This window comes from Xiphophorus hellerii, chromosome 1, assembly GCF_003331165.1.
Source record: "Xiphophorus hellerii strain 12219 chromosome 1, Xiphophorus_hellerii-4.1, whole genome shotgun sequence".
Taxonomy (NCBI): Eukaryota; Metazoa; Chordata; class Actinopteri; order Cyprinodontiformes; family Poeciliidae; genus Xiphophorus; species Xiphophorus hellerii.
The window spans coordinates 27461644-27485688 of NC_045672.1; the positions used below are offsets into that span (position 1 = coordinate 27461644).

General features: G+C 37.3%; 1 protein-coding gene and 1 long non-coding RNA gene across 2 annotated transcripts; one reads left to right on the plus strand and one right to left on the minus strand.

Annotated features, from left to right (window-relative positions):
- Nucleotides 1–2207: 2207 nt before the first annotated feature.
- On the plus strand, nt 2208–23746 carry cd34 (CD34 molecule). Its single transcript, XM_032557626.1, has 8 exons — nt 2208–2455; nt 16854–16910; nt 17048–17265; nt 17374–17451; nt 19811–19922; nt 20012–20064; nt 20356–20502; nt 22327–23746. The coding sequence occupies exons 1-8, from the start codon at nt 2374–2376 to the stop codon at nt 22516–22518; spliced, it is 939 nt and encodes a 312-aa protein (XP_032413517.1). The 5' UTR covers nt 2208–2373; the 3' UTR covers nt 22519–23746.
- Nucleotides 8565–11759, minus strand: LOC116716790 (uncharacterized). The gene is made up of 2 exons (XR_004338624.1): nt 10497–11759; nt 8565–9514 (listed from the first exon to the last, which is right to left on the minus strand). It is a non-coding gene; the product is annotated as an uncharacterized LOC116716790 (long non-coding RNA).
- Nucleotides 23747–24045: the final 299 nt, after the last annotated feature.

Consider the following 24045-nt stretch of genomic DNA (forward strand, 5'->3'; position numbering starts at 1 on the left):
GCACTGTTTATTACTTAGCAAAATGTAATTTTTTTTGTTGAAGGTAAATGGAGCACATATTATATAACCACCAGCACTGGTTACTGTTATTCATCCAAGGTTTTTCTCTGGGTTCTTAAACTTTCTGGCTAAATGTGCTGTAAGAGAAAGGCTTACAGGGAAGTTTCACTTTGTTTAGCAATTCAGTTGGAAATCCTAAATAAACTACATAGAATTTCCTTTCTTACATGATCCAGTGGTGTCTGAATTTTGGTCTGTTTTCTGATAATTTATGGGTTTGTTTATATTAGTAAGATCTTTCTATATTCAGTTCATTTCCTGTTCTTTATTGTCATTTGGGTAATATAGTTTTATAATAAACTAAATAGTTTATTATTTTCCTGCATTCTTGTTTGCCCTCCACTGACTGCTGTTCCACATTCCCCTGATTAGACTTACGTGGTTCCTATTGATCAGATCTCCTCTGTACATGGATTCTCTGGTGTTTTTGTTCTGCTAATACCCAACCTGTAAGTTTTGTCATCTTCATCATTAAAACTTTATTCTAACACTCTTGTCTGAATTGTGATTACTGAATTGTAATACATGATGCCCTCTAAGCAACCTGATCCTTAACTTTTTACATCGGTTTTGCTAAACAAAGCCAATGAAACTCTCACAATTAAATTTATGTGTTTTTATTCACATTTTTCAGTGGGGTTTTTGTTTTCTGTGTGTAAGTTGAGAACATGCATAGGTCCTGGCAAAAAAACAAAACAAAACAAAAAAAACAACAACAAAATAAATCTTGAAGTTCAAAGCCAATTGGAAATTTCAGATTTGATTTTTAAGACTCTTTTCTCTTGCAGTAACCTTCAAACTCCACCATCATCAGCCATATCTACCAATGATGGTTGCCAAGCAGACTCCAGTGCAACCAGTTAAGTCTTACCCCTAATGAAATAATAAAAAAAATTCATACATTATAAATATAAAGGATAAATAAATAGATTAATTTTTGTCCCAAAGTCTCAAAGCTTGGTTCTCCAATCTGGACCAAATTATGTTTTAGTTTAAGTCATTAAAGCCACACCCAGTGCTGAAGACTTCCTGATGTATAGGAAGACTTGAACATCAGTCTAACAACATAAAATATGCATATAGATCTTAAAAAGCAGCACATCATGCCCTAATATAAACTAATTCAAGAACACATGAGAAAGATGGCAAAGTCATAATTACTGTACATCTATCAGTCTGGAAAGGGCTTCAAAATAAATATTAATGTTTGGGATTATAGCGAATCAAAGCGAGAGTCATTATCTACAAATGGAGAAGACATCAAGCAGCTGTGAATCTTTCTTTATGTAGGGAAGTACCAATGTAAGAACCACGGTTGATGGAAATATTCTGTGTACCAATGAGAGAAGTTGAGCTTTTTGAAATGTGTGTTTCCTGGGATTTGTTGTAAAACCAACAATGATTTCAGAAAAATAGTACAATTTTAACAATCAAACATTGTACTGCCAGTGTGATGGTCTGGGACTGATTTGTTGCTTTTGCTTTCTGACATTTATCTGTAATTTTGACAATTGTACAATGCAGAGTGGGTCCAAATTCTTCCCCAGCGATGGTAAAGAGTCATTGGCAGTTATCGCAAATGTTTGATGGTAAATGAAGCTGCCAAGTGTGCATAACCAATTCTTTTCATATTTGACACAGGGATTTATTTTGGATTGCGCTTAACACATTGCAATTTGTATTTGATCAGGTTGTCTTGTATTACAAATTGTATGACCATCAGAAACATGTGTGACAGAAAAGCAAAAACAGAACAAATCTTTAAGGTAGAAAACAGTTTTTTGCAACACTAATATCAACAATTCTTCTGAGTACCACCATAAACAACCTGAGTACTACCAATAGAACTTGTACCTCTGTTTAATAAACATGAACCAGTACCAACAAAGCTGAGTTAAAACAACACCCAGCCTTCTTCCCAGAAACATCTCGTCACACTTTAATGCCTGCTCTACATCCCTACACACATACACACGAGCCCACGCACCCACACGCCCACGCCCACACACGCACACACCCACACACACACACACTGAGACTAGGGAGGAAGCAGGGGCCGTTGCTTTGGGGGAAATGGGTTAACATGAGGCAGTTCGAAAAGGGGTGTGGAAAGAGCTGAGCAAGGGAGGCTGAAGGAGCGGGCTCGTATAAAGAGAGACGGAACACAAGCCAGGCTTTATCCTTCTCTCCTGTCCTGCTCTCTCAGACCTCACAAGAGAAGCTCCCGTAGCCCACTAGCTCACCCTCACTTCCCACAGTTTTTTTCCCCTTCAGACACAAAGTCTCGCCAGACGTGTCGAATTCGAACAGAGGATGGCCGCATCCATGTGGAGAATGAATGGGCTCTGCAGAAGCATGACTGGAGTTCTGCTCCTCTGCGCTCTATTGTTTAGCAGTGAGTAGTCTGTTTTTAATTACAGCATGTCTTTTTCACTGTTTCATTCACACCTTTAGTGGTTTCCACAAAGGATTTTTATTATTCTTTGTAGAATTTCAAGATTTTTTTTATTTGGTTTTGTCTCCATAATTTTAGGAAAGAAAATTTATATTTATATGTTAGTAGAAATCCCATGCCTAATTGGGCATGAGGGGTTTCCATAAAGTAGGCTTGCACATGAACATCTAGACGTATTCTTAGTGGTGTGGTGGCTGCAGACACAAAGGATCTGCTCGGAGACGGAAAGTTTCAGTTGAAAATCCTTATGCTCTACATCCTGTCGAGCATCTGGGTGGAGCTACAACGTCTTTGAATTTGTAAAAAATGGATAAAGCCACATTCAAACCACATGCCCACCACATAGACAATCTACTTGTATTTGCATTTTTTGCAAAATATATGTGATTTCATAGCCTCACAAAACACATTTAAATTGGAAATGAGGATAAAAATCTGTCTTCTACCTGTGCTTTTTCCTAATCTACCATGTAAATAGTAAATGTGCGCGCTTTCATGTTGCGTACTCACTGGGGCAGTATGCTCCAAATCAGTTCAAGGCATGATGCTAATTGCAGGGTGATGCATGGGTTGGAAGGAGTACTTGTAAGGCGGTGCTGATTTTACTCCAGCCAATTGTAACGACTTCTGCAGAGCTGTCAGGCCCCAGATGCATTTAAATGTTTGGACTGACCTTGGGAGAACCAGGAGGAATATTGCAGACTGATGGAAAGAGCGAATCGTTTACTTTAACCGGGAAATGATCATGAGATGGTGGAACATGTTCATGACTTGTGCAATAAAAGGGCATACCACAAACCCTATGCCGCAGCAGAGAAACAGATGGTAATTAGATTTACATGAGAATCAAATTACGCTGGGTACTCCCAATCAAGTCAAGTGTTTTTTTTTATTTTGCTGCCCAATATCACTCATAACAAATTTGGCTCCAAGTTCACTGCACGGCATAGAGTTTGGTCTCTATTTGTCAACTTAATCTGGAAAAGCAATAGAGCAAAAATAATCTGCAGAGCGAAAAGGAAAATCCCCAAACGTGACTGCAAAACAGGCACGATGTGAAATGGGTGGCTCAAGTTTTTACCTACAGTAGATAACACTGTTGGTCCCAGATGCATAAGCTAATGTAATCTCAAAAAGGTCAGAGCTGTTTATGCAAACACTATTTTACAAACCTCTAATCCCTGATCATGTTTGTTTTGAAGAGTCATTTCCTCCCAACAGATGGCTGATCACCTATGAAATGTTTGTAAGAGGCATTGCTGCACAATTAATAATAGCATGACAAAAGCACTGTTAACATTTCTGGTTCCTAATAGAAATATAAGACAGTGAAAAATTTTTTACAAAATAGCATTTTCCTAAATTGTGATATTTTTTACTTTTACCTCGCTTTACCTTTTTATCAGACAGTTATGCTGACCGGAAATGTTTTTGATGCTCTGTTCTCAGCACAGTGTTGACACAGGAAAGTCACTGGTTGTGGACCACTCCCTATCTCCTTTTCTTCTGTCAACAATCAGCATCAGAGAGAGTTCAGGACCTAATCAGACTTCTGTTATCTTGAAATAGCCTGAATCCCTGAAATTTCACAGCTGCTTAACCAAATGCTGTTTGATTTAGTTGTGATTAGTTTGACCTGGAAGCATTAAGCTAACAGCTATTCTGAGAGGACCCAACACTAAAGTGGACTTCTACCATTATAAAACAACACAAATCTCCAAAGAGTTATAGAAGTTTATGTCAATGTTATTTTACTAATATTTTTAACTGCTGTGTTGGCATTGAGAGGTTAAAACAAAAGCAGCGAATATTTACTACAGATGTCCAAGGTTTGATCCCTGGGCCATTTACTGCATGGTCTTCCTGTCAAGATAGTAATGAAAAAAGGTGACCAACATCCAGAAAATAGCGCTCTGATTTGACCTGACGTGAAAGCAAATAACACAGTAACAAATATTTTAAACACTAGGTCATAATTATCTTAATGACAAAGTACCTATAAGCTCTTCCAGTGATCTATAGACTAATATAATGATGGAATATCATGAGGGTGTCTGCAGACCCACCCTGGCTTCTATGCTGTAATGTTGGCTCTGAGATCACATAGACCTGCTACAATGTTCAGACTTGTGTACAACCTTCACCATGGTGAAAAGTTATAACTGCACAGGCAAATTTATAGCTCAGAGAAGGAAAACTTGATAGTTTCATACCTACTTATATGCAGAGATTTCTCAGACAAGTGTTTGTCACCTCATGTAGCTACCTTAGTAGTAGATAAACACAATTTGAACTGCCTTAATGGCACCATACAAGTCACAGAAAGCAATCCAGATACTTAAAAAAAAAATAAGACAGTGTATTTTCAATGCTACAAAATCTGGGTCAGATGATTGGTCAGTGACGTCAACAGACATTCAAAGACATGAACTGTTTTCATCTCTCATGCTCGATTAACTTGTTTTGATCCCAATGAAAAACCCTCTTTATCAACTCTGTTCAATGCAGATTTTGTGTTTTGTTCAAGTTTGGTTCATCTTGGGAGAAGTAACCAATCAGTCCATGCTTCAGCAAATTTAGCACCAGTAATTATTATCATTCATAATCTGGTTTAGGAATGGAAAAAGTCCTTTGCTAGCCAAAGGTTATGCCCACTAGGGTTATTGTTCATTATCTTCTTAAAATGGTGTATGTCAGGGTTATACATTGGAAGAGAATACTTAGTTCAAAGCTCAAACAAAGGTCAAATAACAGGGTCAGCTCATGCCTAGAGGAGGACATGGTGGAGGACATGGTGCAGCTGGTCAGTTGTACTCTGACCAGCTGCAGGATAGAGGAAACCATTAGCCAGGATAATGGAAGCCAGGGGATCTGCTGGGGCTTGTCTGGTTGGGAGCTGCTGCAGCTCCCAACTTGCGAGGCTTAAAGGATAAGGTCTTAACCTTTTAAAGACAGATCCCTCAGGCCACCTTTAGCAATCCTATGGAGCGTCCTGAGTGGGCAATTTTAGCATTTTTCAGGGGGTCAAATCTGTGTTTGACAAGGTCAGAGGTGTTGTTTAGCTATTTTTAATTTTGCTAGTTGTAGAGAACAAGACAAACATGTGGAAGATTAAGTTTTGGTCCGATCAGACTAAAATGGAACAGTTTGAGCGGCAGAAAACACTGCTCATTATCTTCAATTCAAACATCAACATTATACTTTAGGATAACTTTTCTTAAGCATGAATATAGAAGCTTGTCTGAGTTGGCAGAAAGGTGGACATAGCTAAACTCTAGGGGATTAAACTGCTGGAGACAACTAAGGACTTGAGGCTGGGCCAAAGGTTTGCCTTCCAAGAGGGCAAGAGCTTCAGTGGAATGGTTTACCTGAAAACATACAGTATACATCTATCGGAAGCACTATAGTGAGAAGAATATTCCATGGATGAAGTAATTTTGTCTTTTTTTGTTTATTTGCATCTGGAGAACAATAGAGATTGATAGTTTCTTAACACAAATCTGAATCAAACAAACAAGAGTAGATGGTTGAGAACAGAGAGAGATGTAGAGCCAAGATTATTTGAGAGATTTTTGCAATATCCAAGCAACTCAATCATCTCGACTCTCCAGCAAACAGATTTGGTTTATATTCCCACTTCCCATGGCTGCCAGTCGGTAGTTATGCAGGCGTGCAAATATGCAGCACTGAACTGGCCATGCTTTGCAGAGTTGGATGATGTCATTCGAAAGTTCTCAGAGTACGTTATAAGTTGTGTGTCTCTCTTTTAGGGGAAAACCCAAGCTTTACATCTGCTCCAGCCAGGGAGAAAAACATCTTTTCTCGCTTATTTCACCATGTCATCCACAATGACTCCTCCTGTTGCTAAAGTCAGGGGCCTGGCCAGAGCAGAAGAAGCTGTGACAATTGCTGTTTCAAAAGGGCCACACTAAAACAAAGATTTTCACTCTTGTTTGGAAGATTCTGGTGTGCAAAAATCCCCAGGAGATAGGCAGATAACCTTTGACTTGCATAAGCTTAACTAATAAAAGATGTTAAAGTAAGGTCGAAGCATTTAATTTGACGACATCAACTGCTCCAACAGTTGAAACTTTTGCATCTCGGTTAGAAACTTCACTCTGCCAATGAAAACACAGGCGAAATATTGCCACTCTCTTTCTCATGGCCCCGGGCTGTTGACCAGCATTCTTTAAGTCCCAAGATGTGATGTTAGAGTTTGAATTACGTCATCAACTAGAGGGCGTGGGTCTTTATATAAGCTTTTGGCAGATAGTGGTCTTATGTCAGGCAGGGTGTGTGTCCATCTGGGCCAGAAATTGTGGCTAAGAACCTGCGTGAGCTAAATAATTAACGTTAGAGTCTGAGTTTTGTCAAATGTCTCTTTACTTCAGAAACTTCTTCATCAAGATCAAAAATGGTCCAAATGTTGCAAAGCAGCTGCTATTGTTGAATCTTCTGTTTGTTCATTAGTACATTTAATGTGTCAGTGTCATTTTTAATGTATCTTCCTTTATCACCTACTGTTCAGAAAACATTTCAACAGAAAACATTTCAACAGAAAACAAAACGACCACCTCCACTCATAAATATTTTTTTTCTGGAAAGGGGGTTGTCTTGAGGGAAATAGGAACAGTGTTTAGTTAAAAAAAAATATACATATATAAACTTAATGAAAAGCAGAAGCCACGTCAAAGTTCAGATCTTCCTTTCCCAATTACTGCCGTTCTGGAGAACGTATTGTTTCTTATTCCCCTGGCACCCTGCTGCTGTTTTATAGCTGTTGGCTGTGACTGGCATAAAGTAGGCAGAAAAAACTGCTAATTCTCTTTTCAGCACTTACATTTCTAGGTATATGAGCCACACCAATTTTGATCATGAAATCTCTGCTCTAGGCAAGGTTTAGACAACCTGTACTAACATTAAAATTAATGTGAAAGTGTGAAACCTAGGGAGATCTAAAAATGTGGTGAACTAACATCCTGTACAGTCTTTAATTAGGATTACACTTGACTCTCCAGACATTGCGTTCTCTCCTTTCCTTTATATTGTCAGACTTTCAGTTTGTCAGCCTCTTTGTTGCTCCGACATGTTAACTAGATTCAGATAGCTGGAGGCTGTGAATATAGTTGCAGCTGAGACAGACTGAAGCATGAAGACTGGGTCAACTGTGAGTGCCTTGGGATGGGGAGGGGACCCGGCAGCACCCACTGTTTATTAAGAAGAATAAGAACAATATGTGTGTTAATTCTCTTTAAATTTAAATGTCAATATAAAGGGTCAAAAAGGCTTATTCCTTATGTCTGAAATTTGTTAAAATTGATTAAATCTCAGATTCCAGTCCATTCACACAAAAAACAGACTTAGTGTTAAAAACTGGTCTTTTTTTAAATGCTACCCACAACCAATACCAGGAGTCAGACCTGGACAGTTTATACGGTTTAGGCCTTTTAATGAGGTACCTAAAAAAAAAAAGGTTTTTCTTTTTTTCTGAAGCACAGAATAACCCAGTTCCTCTGGGTGCTGCACACTGCCGGTCAGCTGAAAGTAGGACTGCTACATTTTTCTCTTGCACAGCTTCAGCTGTTTGAAAGGAAAATAAAGATGGAAATTGAAGGGAATGCACAAACTCTGTGCTGGAGAACCAGGCTGTGCTGTACCTGCAGAGAGTTTTACTGTTTATCCATGGAAACAAAAGCGCCTAATGAGCCTTCGCTGGAGCCATTTGACGACTCAAATAATGGCTCATGGTAATTAATGTGGGCCAAATTGCCTGCTATTAAAGGCATACTTTATACATCTTAATTAAGAACAAGGTCTGGTCTTTTATTGCTCTAGGAAGTCTTGAGTTTGGACGACTCTTTCCCTTGTGTTACATGTGTGAATACTTAATACAGAGTGTATGTGATTCCATGACAAGCACAGAAAGTTTATCAATGTTTATTATGAAGTTTTGTTTTTCCACTTCGTCCTAGGCGTGTAGGGCCATAGGTTCTAATGTCTTTGAGTAACCTCTTTCCCCCGCAGAGATCGGCAGCTGGAATGAGTCCACCAACATCTGCTGGTGTCGGCTCGGACACAGACAGGAGAGCTGTTAGCAGCTTCTTGAAGCAGCTGCTGCTGTTTCCAGCTTCTAATCCACTCGGAAAATGAACAGTCTGTTTTGGAAACAGGTTTAAAGTTTCACTGCCCGGCTCAAACTATTTTAATGAGTAAACTCGAGACTGAATAAAAACAGACATTTCTCAGAGGTTGATATCAATCATGAGGCACTGTTTTCAGTTGTTGTCCCCCAGTTTCACTCAGAAATGTAGTAAGAAGAGAGAGAATGGAGAAAATTAATTTTTTGGGGAGAGAAATGTTAACTTTTTCACCAGACTACAGTTCATCTATTTCATTGTGATGACAGGGTAGAACACAATGGTCATGTTGTTTGCTCTAGGAGTTCGTAGTAGTTCTGGTGACGGGTGATGTGCATGTGTAGGTCTCAGTACGTTTCCCTCTGCAGTTCAAAGAGGTCACTTCCTCTTTGGATGTGCATGGATATCATTCCAACACTCTTGTCCATTCTTTTCCATGTTTTTCCCTGAAAAGCTATCGTATGTTTTGTTGGAAAACACAAAGGGAGTGGACAAAGAGGAAAAGTCCACTTTCACCACCCCAAACAAAAATAGTTCTCATGTACAAGGACATCAGCATTGTCCATACACAGTACTTAATTTACATTAATATTTTTTCTTACAACAGTAGTTACAACAAAAAAGTTTGTTTATCCAACCAAGGTTTTTTTTGTATTTGTAAAGATAATTGGCAACAAAATTATATATTCAGTTCTTTGTATTCTCACATTTTGTGAAATTGAGAGAAAATGGTACGTCGATTAAAAATGAGGTAGAAAAGGAGTACATTGATCAGAGAAGTAGACACAATGTCCAATGAAACTGTAGAAAAGCTGAAGAGATCCAGTCTTCAGGAGAATCATTGGCTGTGCACACAAGAAATCTAGCAAGAAGAAAAACATTGTTAAAAAAGAAATCCTCTTACGTGACATGACACACATGGAAAAAGCTGAACAGTAAAAGCAGACCCACATTATACTTTTCATAAATCCAAAAGTGCACTGAAGTTTGTGGTTGTAACAGTTTACAAATGCTTAAAGGGCATTTGCAGCCTTAGTCTCAGTGTTTTGATTCTGTATCATATTTTCTAAAATGATCTTAAGTCAGCCTCTTTCTGTTAAAGAAACATGAACAGAAAAAGTGTGGTTGGAAGATTTTGGGGGTCCTCTTTGGACATCTGGATGAGTAATGGTTTGAGGGTGTGGCTAATGATGACATCCAATGTGTTGTCTCTGCAGTCTGGGTGGAGGTCAAATCATAATCCCAAGCTTTAGGGCTGAGGCTTTCCTCCTCCTTCATGAGTTCACAGCACAGTGCGTACGCAGGGAGGGAAAGAGCTCCCAAAGGACACTTACAGCAGCTGCACCCCTTATTCTCCCCCATCCATCTATTGGGTCTCCTCCCTTGTCTCCCCTAGGGAGGAAGCAAAACTCATCTTCAAATGCCATAATTTATAAGTGAAAAAGTCCTGTCCCCCTGTTCCCACTCTCAGCTGGAGCAGTTTAATCAAGTGTGACAACAATGTTTGCGTTTGCAGCCATTTCCTGCAACACCCCGGCCCTAAATTTAAACACAGGGATGGTAGTAACAATGGCTGTTACACCTCAGTGCAAAATGCTGTGACAGATGGGTGACGTTGGGAGATAATAAATATCTAGACGTGGTGCCAATGGAGACAGAGACATGCCAAGTTTGGTTGGCTGCTGTTTCAGATTAATGTGTGAGTTCAAGTTAAAAAAGGAGTAAGGAAACAAGAGTATTACCAAGCTTAACATAAACTTACTAACTGGTAAATTGTGGTGTCTACACTTACTATCATAATTTTAAACTACAGACTGCACTCCCTCCAGAGAAAATCATGTTACCTAGTTTTTCCAGTAAAGATGAGTTCACAAAATGCCGTAACTGCATCTGCTGGCCAGTGAGGGGGAGGATGAAGGGTTGTCCCCAGTGAGAACTGGTGGAGGAGGGGCTGAGAGGAGGATGTCTGAAAGGAAATTAAGGAACCATTTTTAAAAACATTCTAACTAGCCTTCACAATACTTTTAGTGTGAGAGTTGATGATAAGACCTGGTCCTCCTTCCTCCAGCTAATCATCACACCTCCCTGCTCTTCCATGTGTCTTCAGAGACTGGGAAGTTCATGGAAGTGCATTCCAGGGTTGAGAGATTGGATCTGCCATAATTAATTAAATGTTAGTTTGTCCTGGAAATTTTTATTCTTACATATATTCATATCCCAACCTCACTATTGTGTAATACAAGGTTTCAAGTAAATAACACTCCAGTGTTTATTTGTCTGATACAGTAGAATATACAATTCGTTCTCAAGCTTTTACCAGGCTGTCATGGATATTTTTATGCATTCCAAAGAAAGGTGGCATGACCATAACCAATTTAGAGATTTCCTATATGGTCATATTTAATAAATCAGAATATCATTGAAAAGTTTGTTTATTTTATTAACTTAATTCACAAAGTGTAGCATATTTGTAGCCAATATGCAGATTAATTAAGCACATGAAAAACATTTAAGATCAGAATATTACATCCAACCCCCCCCCCCAAAAAAAATCAGCAGAAATCTAGGCTAATTAAAAGTATGTTTAATCTCAGCTTAAATGTGATTCCCAAAAAGTAAAAACTGACAAACGAGCTTCATCATAATGTACGTTCAGATGTTTATTGCATATATTTTTAAAAAAGGTGTTTAGTCTTTTGCTTGCAGAGCTACCACTAATTATAATCTACAGTATGTGTTGATAATCCGGGTAACTGAAGAAAAGTGATAAATAACGTTAGAACCGTAAAAAGACATTCACATAAACCCAGAGGTTACATCCTATGCAGCCATAACATTGTGCTTTCATTTCCCATCTTGAAACTCAGTGGGAAGAGTCTAAGGTTATGTTTCTGTATGTTTTCCTGTGTTTGTGTTAAGACTGAAGTTTTCCATGGTTTACACTAATGCTGGGATGTCTGGTTGGAATTAAGACTCCTTTCACAGTGTGTGTGTCCACAGTGGTGGAGTGCTAAAAATGCCCACATCCATGCCTAGAGACACATTTTTTTTTGTGGGCTTTAGTGTCCCTTATATGACAATAGGCTGACAGGAAAAGGGGGAAGACATGCGGCAAATATTGTCGGGTCCGGGAATCGAACCCACGACAGCCGTGTCGAGGACTCGAGGCCTCCAAACATGGGTCGCGCTATCCCCTACGCCACCACGGCACGCCAGAGACACATTTTTACATAACACTGATTTAAGAAACTATCAATGAGCAGGGAAAAAAAAACTATAATTACATTTACACAATATAAATAGCTTAATGTATGATTCAACAGAAGTTAGACCTTCTGAAGGTTATAAAAAGTGAAAGAGAAGAGAAAATAGGAAAACAAAGTCAATTCAGCATAGAACATAAATATAATAGTTCCATAATGTTGCACTTTTGAATAAAGCAGTAAGACTAGCAGGGTCAAAGTAACTAGAACCCACCATTTGTGGGTTGTGCAAATGAAATGCATGCCCTTATTGTTATATTGCCACCATTGTGTTTCATGGGGTATGGTGGGTTCAGAGTGTATTAGTTTTTTTTTTCATGCAATGTTTTGCAATTACACCAAAACGTTTTGGCATGATTTGACCAAAGCATCTTCTTCTGCGCTTGCTGTGTGCTCTACATCTGGCTTCCTCTCAATAATGTTTTTTTTTTTCCTAGTCCCTATATAAATTCCATATTTTTCAAAAGCATGACTAATATGCCTCATTTCCACTAAGCATTGCATCACAGTTTGATATAATAGTTTATGGTCCGGCGTGTTCAGGAGAGTGTTTCCACTGCCAGTTGGGCTCTCAGTGGGAAGGTGGGGTTAAGCTGAAATGCCCAGAGAGGCATCACACTAGCACAATGACAAACGAGGCAATACGTTGTTTACATATCTCCTACCTCAGATTGTTACACCTGTGGAGCTCATCCTTAGTTCTTTGCATACACTGTAGTCTATACTGTTGGAAAGGCATTGTGAAAATTATGTTGGAACAGGATCATGTTTTTGACCTGATGTAAAATAAATACAGAGTGAATTTAGGTCCCCCGTGTTTAAGGGATTGTAAACACTTCAGACATTTTTCAAAATCTTTGTGACCTTATATTGTCAGCAGTCCACAAATCACATTGCTAAAAACTAGAGGAAAGTTTTGGTCAGATGTTATACACTTATTGTCTTTATGGGAATTAAGCTTAAAAGGAAAGTCTTATCGCTAATATTCATTCACTGCCTTTTTTTCTTCTTCAAGGCTGTCATTATATTAGCTTGTATGACAGTTTTACCTCTGTGTAGGTGGCTGTAGAAAATCTGCACCTGTTTAAGTGGAATCTGTTTAGCCAAAGTAGTTTAATAACATCGTCTGTTTAATAGATTTGTAGAGTTCAAGAGGGTTTGTATTTAACTGTGATTATCAAATGATTTAACCCAAGCCAAGTTCATTTATCTCTCATGAACTCTGGAAAGGCTCTCGCTCTTGTTTTTAGTGCTTAGCTTACACGTCTAAACAATTTTTAAATGTATTATAAGTTAACTTCAAAAGAAGGATCCACCCTAGGACATGTTTGGTCTAGACATCTTGCTTTTACTGATGAACTTACCAGGATTTCACTCTACAGGACAAGCTGCTTAAACTTACCCTTTGCCATAAATACTTACCAACACTCACTTCTAGATAATGATAAGATAAGATAAGATAAGATAAGATTTATTTGTCATTGTCATCAACAGATTACAACGAGATTGAGATTTGCTCGACTCGAGTTAAGATGCAGGTTTGTGTATATACATAATATACAAAGATAAAGAAATGAATAGTACAAAATGAGAAATAAACTTAGACATCAGAAGATGGTTGCAGCGCCTGGAGGTGTCTGGATTTGGAGGTGTCTGCAGAATGAAGCTGGATTTGGAAATAACTAAGAAAGGAAATGGGGAAAATAGGAATTGTCAAAGGATGTTTGTAATTTTTTCACATTTCCAGTGAAACTGGTAGATTTCAAAAGTTAAGAATGTTTTGTTCTTGCATTTGTACTCAAACGTCATATAGAGCAAATCATTTGGAAGTACATATTTTAGAATATCAAAAAAGCCTAATTCTGAAGTGCTGTAACTGGATCTCCTATTGGAGTTTGTGCAGTCTCCTCCCATCGAACAGTCTCTGCCGCAAGTAGAGGACTTCAAGGATCTTGGAGTCTTGTTCATATATAATAGAATAAAGCAGGAGGTTGATAGTCCAGACAGAGGCCTCTTCTGCATTTCATTTGAGCAATTGTCCAGTTTTTTGTGTTAAAATAAAAGTTTATCAAAAAAGTTAAAATCTCCACTTATGGTTCAACTATGGTCATGATGAGAGGTGGATCAGTAATGCAAGAAAAAGATCCCAATACTATGTTATTAATCTATTTCTCTCTTGTTTGCAAAAAGCACCAGGATTCACATACATGTTCATCGACATCCATGTTTTAATGCAGAACCAAGATCACTTGCTTGGTCCCCATCAGAGTCCTGCACAAAACAAAGCATGATATTTGGGGAATGTGTTACAATCCTTGGAATAGAAAAACTAAAATTGCTGAAAATTTTAATAATCAAAAACTCAAATAGTCCAGAAAAGGATTGATAGTTACATCTCTAAGCTGTAACTTAGATACCCAAGAATAATCTGGAAAATATCTTTTTGGGGGATGGAATGTTTGGATTTCCCTCCTGGACTTGTTGCCCCCATGACCTGATCTCAGATAAGCAGAAAGCAATGAATGTTTTCTTAGTTTTCTTAGATACCCCACCCTCAATTTCTCACATTTCTCTGGGCCTTAGCTCATGATTATCTGTATCAGTTGCATTACCAGTAAAGTGAACAATACTAAATCATGGATACTGTTTGACTTGGGAAAAATCAACATGCTGCAGTTGTCAGCTTTAGTTCCAAACCGGGACACAAATCTAGGAAATCTGTTGTAAGTAACTGATTTCCTAGTTGCTTACAGCTGATTGTAAACAACTACAATCAATTGTAGCTGCTTACGGAATAGAAAAATCAAATTGATGATTTTTCTTAATCAATTTCAGTCTCTCTTATCTGGACTTTAGTTAGCAGAAAGTCTAACTAAAGTTGAAATAAGAGACTCAAATTGATTAAAAACAATCAAAGCAACAAGGCAAGAATTTAAATATTAAGCAGGTGAAACAACAAAAGGCATGTAGAAAGAATTTAATAGCTTCAGGTTTATAATGTGCATTATACTTAGTGAAAATTAGAAAATCATAATTTCAATTCATCAATGAATAAAATAATTGAATTTACAACTGTAATTCCTTCACTGTTTGTTTCTGCTATTCACTCCACCTTAATTGATCACATAAATATTGGTAATACATCACATCATTACATTTGCAATGTAAATCTAGAAATGTAAATCTAAAATATTCTGCGTTGACCTTGTACTCTGCATGCTTCATACTTTTCACAATAGCCCCAGTGTCACACAAGTCACGTGTCATTTCATGCTGCATTCCCTTAAGATAGTTTGTGACCCCAAGTCAAAACAAGCTGCGACACTCCATCAGGCTGATTCTGAATGCTGCTAGCACATAGTAGAAGTAATTGGTCCCTGTGTGTTTTTGGTTATGAAAAAAATGACCTTCAGAAAAAGTAAGATTTTAGTTTGAACCCACATTCTAAGCTTATAGGTCTTGGTAAAATATTTTCTTGGACACACTTTGCAGTGTGTACCAACTACAACCAAAACCCCCCAAAAAACTAGAGAAATAGAGAAGGAAGTACAAGAGAACACAAAGTTTAGGAGTTAACAAGCCAAAATAAAAAAGCCATCAACAAAGTCACATGTACTGTAGAGCACATGAAAACTGCAGAAAATAAAACAGAACAAGACAGACATTACAAGTCGCCTTTAAAAAAAGAGAGAAAAACAAGACAATGAAAAACTTTACAAATTTCATACTAAAATAAACATAATTGACCTCATTCATTTAAAACATGGCATGGATTTAGGAGCAGTGAATTGCCTCTGGGTAAGTTCCATAAGCAGCAGATGAAACCATGTGTTCACGAGTCAATCCCAGCATATAAACTGCTGGATTTAGATAAAGCAAAAAGCTGTAAAAAATGTCATTTAGGCACCATGGTCCCAATTATTTGGGATTTTGTCACTTGTAGAATGTTAAACTTCAACAGACTCTCAGGTGAAAAAGGTTACTGTAACACAAGATTGGCAGTAAAAGGAAAAATATTGAACAATTTCTCACACAAAAGCCTCTGCAAATGTGTATTATCTTCATATTTTAATATCTTACTTTCCCAAAATTAGTTACAACAGCCACAAATTAGAACTTCTGAATTTTCCAGCTTTCATCTGACAGACATAATTTTGCACAGCACCTAATTAAACCTACCTCTCCAGTGGAAATTTGTGCAGAATTACATAGACCAAAATAATGTCGCATACAAGAGTTGCTAAAGCTAATCCGACAGAGATCCAGCTTTCCTTCAGTACGAGTCTATGATGCCCAGTGTCCAAATTCATGTTTTCACTCTTGCAGTATCTAAATGTTTTGAGAATCTGGCCGGAGTCTTGTGCGATAAAAGAGTTGTTATTCACCTAATTTATTTACCAAAACACAAAGATGCGTTTTATAGATGTACATGCTGCAGGCATACCTGCTGACATAAACAATCCAGAATTAGGATAAAGTAGGAAGGGACTGAACAGCGAGGAAAAAACTAAATTGCAGTTGTTCTAAGTTTTAAGATACATCTGAGTAACTGTTGTGTTATACAGTATTACTGTCACTTCATTTAGTCTTATTATCCAGCTAAAAATCCTACTGCTGTTTGTTGGCATAATCATTTGTTGGTAAATGTCAAGTAACCAATTAAAAATGTCATAATGTTTCTTAAAAATATAGAAACCACAGCAAATGAATATTTTTGCTTAATACCTAGGAAGTGGTCAACTTATCCCACAAGTAATTGCTGTTGCCAAGGGGTTTCCCCCAGCATGTATCAGCAACTCATCAAGTCAAAAAGTTGCTTTCGTATTTGTGGCTCATACGTGTACCATAGAAATTAATTAATCTGACTATCCTGACTGCCCCACCCCACACTTTGGGAACCACTGGAGTATTTCAAGTTTTTTTTTCTGTTTCCTACAGGCGAAGTGATGTGTCAAGACGATTCTCCTGCATCAAACACAGAAGCTTCTAGTGCTGGTGAGAAATTTGGGATAAAAATGCAATTGTGTAACTTTCAGTCATTTGAAAGACATTATTGAATTACTGCTGTTAACTGTCAAAGAGCTAAAACTTTTCACAAGTATCAAGGCCTTATGTCTCTATTATGTCCATAGGAACTGATGCCCCAGCTGCTGTTCCTGAATCCACTCCTAAGCCAGACCCAACTGTCGTTCCCTCTGATGGACCCAGTGGAGATTCTGCAGGTTTTACTGTTGCTCCAGCAAATGTCCCAACAAGCAGACACAATGATCAAGATGGAGGTACCCTGGGGAACCCCAAGGATCTTAACACTTCAAGGGTCATCACAGGCACACATGTGCCAATAATTTCAGTAAGGATCTCATTGAGTTCATCTTTTAAAACATGTCAGAGCTCTATGAGCAATGAAAAACATTGAACCTTATGAAGTGTGATTTAATCTTTATTTCTGTCTTTGCAGCCTGAAATTGAGTGTGTTGGAGAGGGAGAAATCCATGAACAAAGTGCTGTTAAGGCTGAAGTAACAACAAAGGACTGTGTGAGTACAAGTGTTTGTCTCATTTATAGCTTCTTTAAATTCCTTGAGCTGCCTGCCAGCTGCAATTTTTGGCATGCACCAAAGGAGAAGAGAAAGCTAATCTTTGTGTCACTCCGACTGGCTTTTATTCTATTGGAAGAAGACCTTTAGATGACCTTCTGTGACGTGCACCCAGATGAAGTCGAATAAGGAATTAGATGCATCAGCTAGAGTGTGTAAAAAGTGGTCCAGACTTTTCTCAGACATTCTTTAGCTGTCATGAGTTCTTGGTGTCCAATATTTAACAAAAAATGCACAAAGATCATTACTTGTTCTGGGATTACTTAAGATAAATGTTGGCATTCAACTTTTAATACACATTTACAATAGTCTTTAAAAAATAAAAAAATATATATATAAAAACCTAAGCAACTGTCAATCCTCATCAAAGATTATTTTTGTCCCCATTCTAACACCTGTTAACAGTCAAAAGTTTTTTTTTATTTTATAATCCTTTAATCTTATACCCTCACACTACTACCTAAGTTGTATTTCCATGGTTTTCCAAAGCGCCTGACTTTTAAACTGATGGAAAAAAATATGCATTAAATTGCCAAGTTTTTTTTTTCGAATTTGTATGGGGCTACTGACAGGAAACTCATACTAGATACAAAGGGAGGGTGTACTTAACACATAAAGAAAATAAAATGCAGATAATCTCTTTTCATTTAAACAAATTGTAATACAGTCAACCACCATGACATATCCACAGTAATTGTGCAAGACTCCATTGCTGAAGAAAAGTCACATTGAAACTTAGAGTTCGTGTTCTTGTAGTTCTTTATTTATTGACCACAGATTAATTAACTTAATTAATTACAGTGATGAAATGACTCATGAATAAACGTCATTTAATTACTCTATGTAAACACTCCATCTGTACTGGTGAAGATTCACTCACCTCAGCATGCTAAGTGCACGATGGTTCAATGGCTTCCTCTAAACCAGCGGTCCCCAACCTTTGTAGTCGCGCGGACCGGTCAGCCCTTCGCAATGTTGCGAGTGTGGTAAGCATCGAGTCCGATGCTCTTGTTGGGGGGGGGGGGGGGGGGGGGGGGGGGGGGGGGGGGGGGGAGTGTGCCGCAGTACTGCCATGTTGTTTTGTTACTCATTCTGCTGCAAGTTGGCTCAATTTTGATGCGCAAGACGTAACCGGTAAAATCCGGGTTAGGATTTTCAAAATAAAAGATCCAGAAGTACTTCATTATTTCTTGCGCGGCCCGGTACCAATTGGTCCGCGGCCTGCTGGTTGGGGACCACTGCTCTAAACCAATCATTATTTCATCCAGTCATCATTTGATTAATTGGGGATTCTCATAGACTTGGTATATAATAATTACATTTATGACATAACTGGATGTTCTATATAACAAGTCAAATTACTTCATTTTTAAGGCGACTTAAAATAGGTTTTTAGATACACAAGCATACATGGCCAAATATGAAACAGCATAACCTAACCAATAAGCACACTGAATTTTTATTTCCAGAGAGCTGTGGATTTCTCAGGAGACAAAAATGTGTTTGTCTGAACAGTGTTCACCACTATGTTGCACTACACAGCAAGGTCACGTCTGAGCACTATGCTCAACTGACTAGGTTTGTTGCTATGACAACTAACTAAAAAAGTCAAACTAATGTAGAAACCACATCAGAAACAAACCATCAAACATGAAGGCAACTTATTATAAGCGAGGAAACTAAAAACCCAAAATGCCAGGTGGTTTAAATTATATTCTAACAAGACCTGCTCAGTGAAAGGTAAATTAACTCTTTTAACCCATGTTCATTGTTCAGTTTTATAATTGCAACGCAAAATTAGTGACACAAAAATAAATACATTCGTGAATGGAATCTGTTTTACATAAAAATATGTAAATGTTGTACCACAGGAGATTTCTGGCTGCTTTTATTTACTTCTCACATGCTTGTTTCTATACTTAAACAGCCAAGAATTTCCAGAGTCCAGCTGTGGGCCCACTCCCACCTAAGTGGGGATTTGGGGTTTGTTCATAGGGCTCTTTTGGGGTCATTGAGCACTGTCTGGCTCCTATTACAATAGAAGAATGAACTAAGAGTTGCGCAAGGAGGTGATGTCATATATATGGGATACAACTGGATAAAACAAGGTGTGGTTAGAAAGATTTTGAATAGGAATTTGTCTTCTAGCTTGAAAGAGAATTATTTGAGACCACTTTGTTGATGTAAGTGTTCAATTAAGCTTCATTTTTATTTAATGTCTTAATGGTCTTTTATTACTTTGAAACTGTGGTTAATAAGATAGAAACTAAACAAGCAGATATGTTTTTTTTCCTTACAGGAAGCAACAAAGCGCATCTTTGAGGACAACCTAGCACATTGGTGCAGCTCTGAAAAATGTGATCTGAAAATCTTCCAAGAGAACAGCAATGTCTTGATGACCAGCAGTGATGGTAACTAATGATAGCGTCTATGATAAAACAATTTGAAGTTTTTATTATTGATTTTGCCTTAATACCAACTAACTTTTCTTGATCTGCAGCTAAACTGTCTTCTTTGGCTGGATCACTCAAAAGTGAAGCTTTGAAAGGCGAGGTGAGGGAGAGTATGAAATGTGTTAACATTATTAAGCTGATTTAAAATGTTACCCTACACAATTTTATTACAGCTTAATCATTCTCAAAATGTTTTCCTGTTTTATTATCTTACTCAGTGATTTATTAGTTGACTGTATAATGTCAACAGCAAATTAAATGTTACCTCATAGATCTGGGACGATAATTGAGAACTAAATCTTTTCAAACAAAGATTCTTTTTTACTTCTATTAACCACATTTTATTTCACCTTTTTCTCTCCAATATTTTTTTAATAAAACTTTCTTGTAGTTGGGATTGAAAAACGTTAACGTCCCACCATCATCAAACTCTTCTGTATTTGTTGGAGTACTGGTCACTGGTCTTCTTGCTGCCCTCGGCATGATTGTGGGATACTTCAAGTGTCAACGGAAGCCTGAAACTAAGGGAGAAAAACTGGTAAGAATGTCTTTTATTTATTCTTTTCCAAGTTAATCACAGTACTCTCCTCACTTATTTGTACCCCTGGTAAAAAATGCATAAAATGCTTTATTCTAAATTAACTGGCAACTATCTGGTTAGTCCACACTTTTTGAATAAAGTTTACTTTTGTAAAGTTCAGATCATTCTTTAGGTAACAGCTAAAGATATTAGTTAATCCAAGTGGCACCAAAGCAATGAAGATTTCTGACTTGAAAAAGTTCCAGCTTCAGAAATGTTAAAGTGGTTCTTAATGAGAGAAAACTGTTTTATGAATCATTCTACTGTTGTAGATGCGCTGCAGATTATTTTCCCTGTGAAACAACTACTGATAACGGAACCTGGTAAATGTACCTGGACAGAGAAACTGTTTGATATAAAAGTGATTCAGTTCATACAAATGTGTTTATATTGATTTTACACTGTGTATCTTTGGAAGTGTGCAGTCAGATTGAAAAGGTTAAAGATTCTTACTTAAGTATGTGACAATAATTTAGCGTTTTCCTATTAATTACTTTTAAATTTTTCAAAAATGGAGCTGTTAAGAGTAATTTGCCTTGGTATTCGCCCCACCTGGACTAATAATAATGCTTAGCTGGTTTGGAAGCTAAATAATTTTTTTATGCAAAGAGTTGATGCTAAATTAATAACTCATGATATGTAACATATTGATGTTTCATAACCCTCCAAAAGAAGCCATTTTTAAAAATCCTTTTAATATCAAATTACTGTTTTCTACTGTGAACAATTTGAGTTAAATAAAAGGGTTGCATCATTTAGAGGACATGTTTTGAAAAATTTTTTTACGAGCATTCTTCCTATAATTTAATAATAGCTCTGGCATTGGCCAAATCCCATCTGATTTATGACTGTATATCATTCTTTTGCACATATGATTTTTCTTTTTGAGTTTCTCAATACTGATCCTGTTTTTGGATCTGTATGTCAGAACTCTAATGAAGTAACACTAGAATATCTGAAATCAAAGCAGCAGCAAAGTTTTCTTGTAGAAAATGCCTGGCAGTGTTCCAATTGGGGAAAGCAGCTGGCCAACCATCAGATGAACTGCAGAGAAAGACCGAGTTCTTCATCCAGAGCCCCACACCCTGCTCTCCATGGTCTTAATGCATTTGCTATGATCAGTGTTTCATCTACCCATCTGTTTCCCTGTAACTCTCACATAACATGACAGAGATCGTACAAGAGCCTGTATTTTGTTTGTGTGTTTATGGGTAGTGCTGGAAACATTCTGGCTTATTGGGTCCATCTGCGCATCTGTTTTAGTGTTTAATCGGAACATGAAAAATGCTTCATATTTGATGCATTTGTTGTTTGATCTGTTGAATATAATGAAAAAATAATACATTTTCCTTAAACATTTAAGTTCATGTAACAAACTATTATAGTGCAGAGGCAGTGTAAGGGATAGTTAAATACAGCTCAACAGTTGAACCTCCTTTGTCAACAGTACCTAAAAATATTGACTTTCTCATGACTTTTTCATAAGAAAGTAATTTTATGAAGACAAATTTATAGTGGTGCTCAAACTTGTTGATGACTGATTAATTAAGAAAGCTTAATTAGTTGCTATTTAAATATCTAAATGCTTTACAAGGCAAACATGTTATTTTTACACATTATTTGCCTTTGGTTGATAAATGTGCAATTGGGCAGTGCATTATGTACATTTGAGATTAAAGATAAAAATATAAAATCAGTAACTGGTATAGAAAAGAAGACTTGAGATAAAAAAAAGGACAAAATTCTAATCTTTTAAAATGTTAAATTGTACTGTTGCTGCAGGCAGAGGAAGCCTTCCCAGTGGATCAGGAGAATCAGGGGAACACCCTTGCGTCTGAGGCCCCTCTGAACCCTCCTCCAGAAACTCAGGAGAAACCCAGCGTTAATGGAGAGTCCCTGGAGGCGGTTAAGACCGAGACTTCTCCTCCCACCAACGGCCACTCCACTGCAAAGACGGCAGACACAGAGCTGTGAAATATACATTTATCCACACAGATGCATACATGCCCACACAAAGAAATTTGGTATCTTATCCTGTTCAGCCATAGAGGCCGCAGCAAAAAAACAAAAACCCAAAACAAAACAGCAGGGATTATAATAACCTCTCTTAGAGCTACAGAGCTTTGCTGTGGTTCTTTTCCTCGTTGGCTGTTTGCCTCAACAAACATTAGGAAAACTAGTCTGATGATGATAATATTGGCAGATAAAAATAGTGCTGATGATGACGAAGACAGTCCCTGGGTTTTTGATGGCAGTCAGACTGAGACCAACAAGAGGAGGTTGGCAGCTCTTCTTTTTAAATTAATCATCACAAACTCTTATGAAGACTGCAGCCAGTGACATACTGCTGAATCCAGCAGTCTAACACCTGTCATCTGGCTTAAACTCGCTACAATTCCTGCAACACAGCATAAGCACATGGATAAAAATGTCTTTAATTTTTTTTTTATTTTAAGCCAGAAAAGACAAAAAGAAGAGGAGCAAAGCATGGCAAATTTACAAACTTGTCTGACAAAATAAACCCACTGTACACGTTCAAATGTTTGCTGCATGTGAGTGTTAACATTTACTAAGATTTCCATCGTCCATAGGCTGTATATATCAGTACATGCATCTAGGCTTTCATTTTTCATTTTGTACTTTGATGACTTGATAAAAGTGTAAAAGATTTTGAGTGTGAACATGAATGTTAGCCATTAAAACCTGTACAGTTTTATGAAATTAGTTGTCGTTTGAATGAGCTGCAGTGGAAGAAGAATCAAAGTTTCTTCCTTTTCTCTTGAAGAGGCTGAACCATGAGGAAACTGTCAAATCATGTGATCAGCCAAAAAGAGAACAGACCAACTGATGATCACTCTCAGCTTTTTTTGTCATGTTTGTCAGTGTTATTCTCATTTTAGTATATAACTGTGTTGCTTATCCACTTGGTGTAGGAGTATTTATGCCTCATATGTCAGTTCATAACCCATGTTCTTAAAACTAAACTTGTTTCAACTAAATAATGCTTGATCTTCATAATACTCAAGGTTGTGACTGTTATTTTTTATTATTGTTATTAATATTTCTATGGGGTTTTTTCCGTTTTCTTCTTTGGAAACGTTTTGTAACATTTTGAAAATACACTTCAAATTTTGTAATGTAAACATTGAAAAAGCAAATTCACAAATGCTTGAATTTTGTAAAAATAAATAATCACAATTTCTCCTCCGTTTGCTTTACTTTGTGCCAAATCTTTCTTTGAATGGGATTTCTACAATCTTAAAATGTAAAGAAAAAATAGAAAATTAGATTTGATCAGTTTCCAGGTCTAAGAAAATTTTTTTTTTTTTAAAGTGTTTATTCATTTTAAAAACAAAGTTTGTAACCTTTGATTTAAAATCTCACAACTTGAGCTGTAATCCAACTCATTCATTGTTTTAGTTTTTGAGTTTCTGACTGATATACTTAAACAATCAAAAAATATTAAATTAATTTTTTTTTTTTTGTAATTTGCTAAAACCT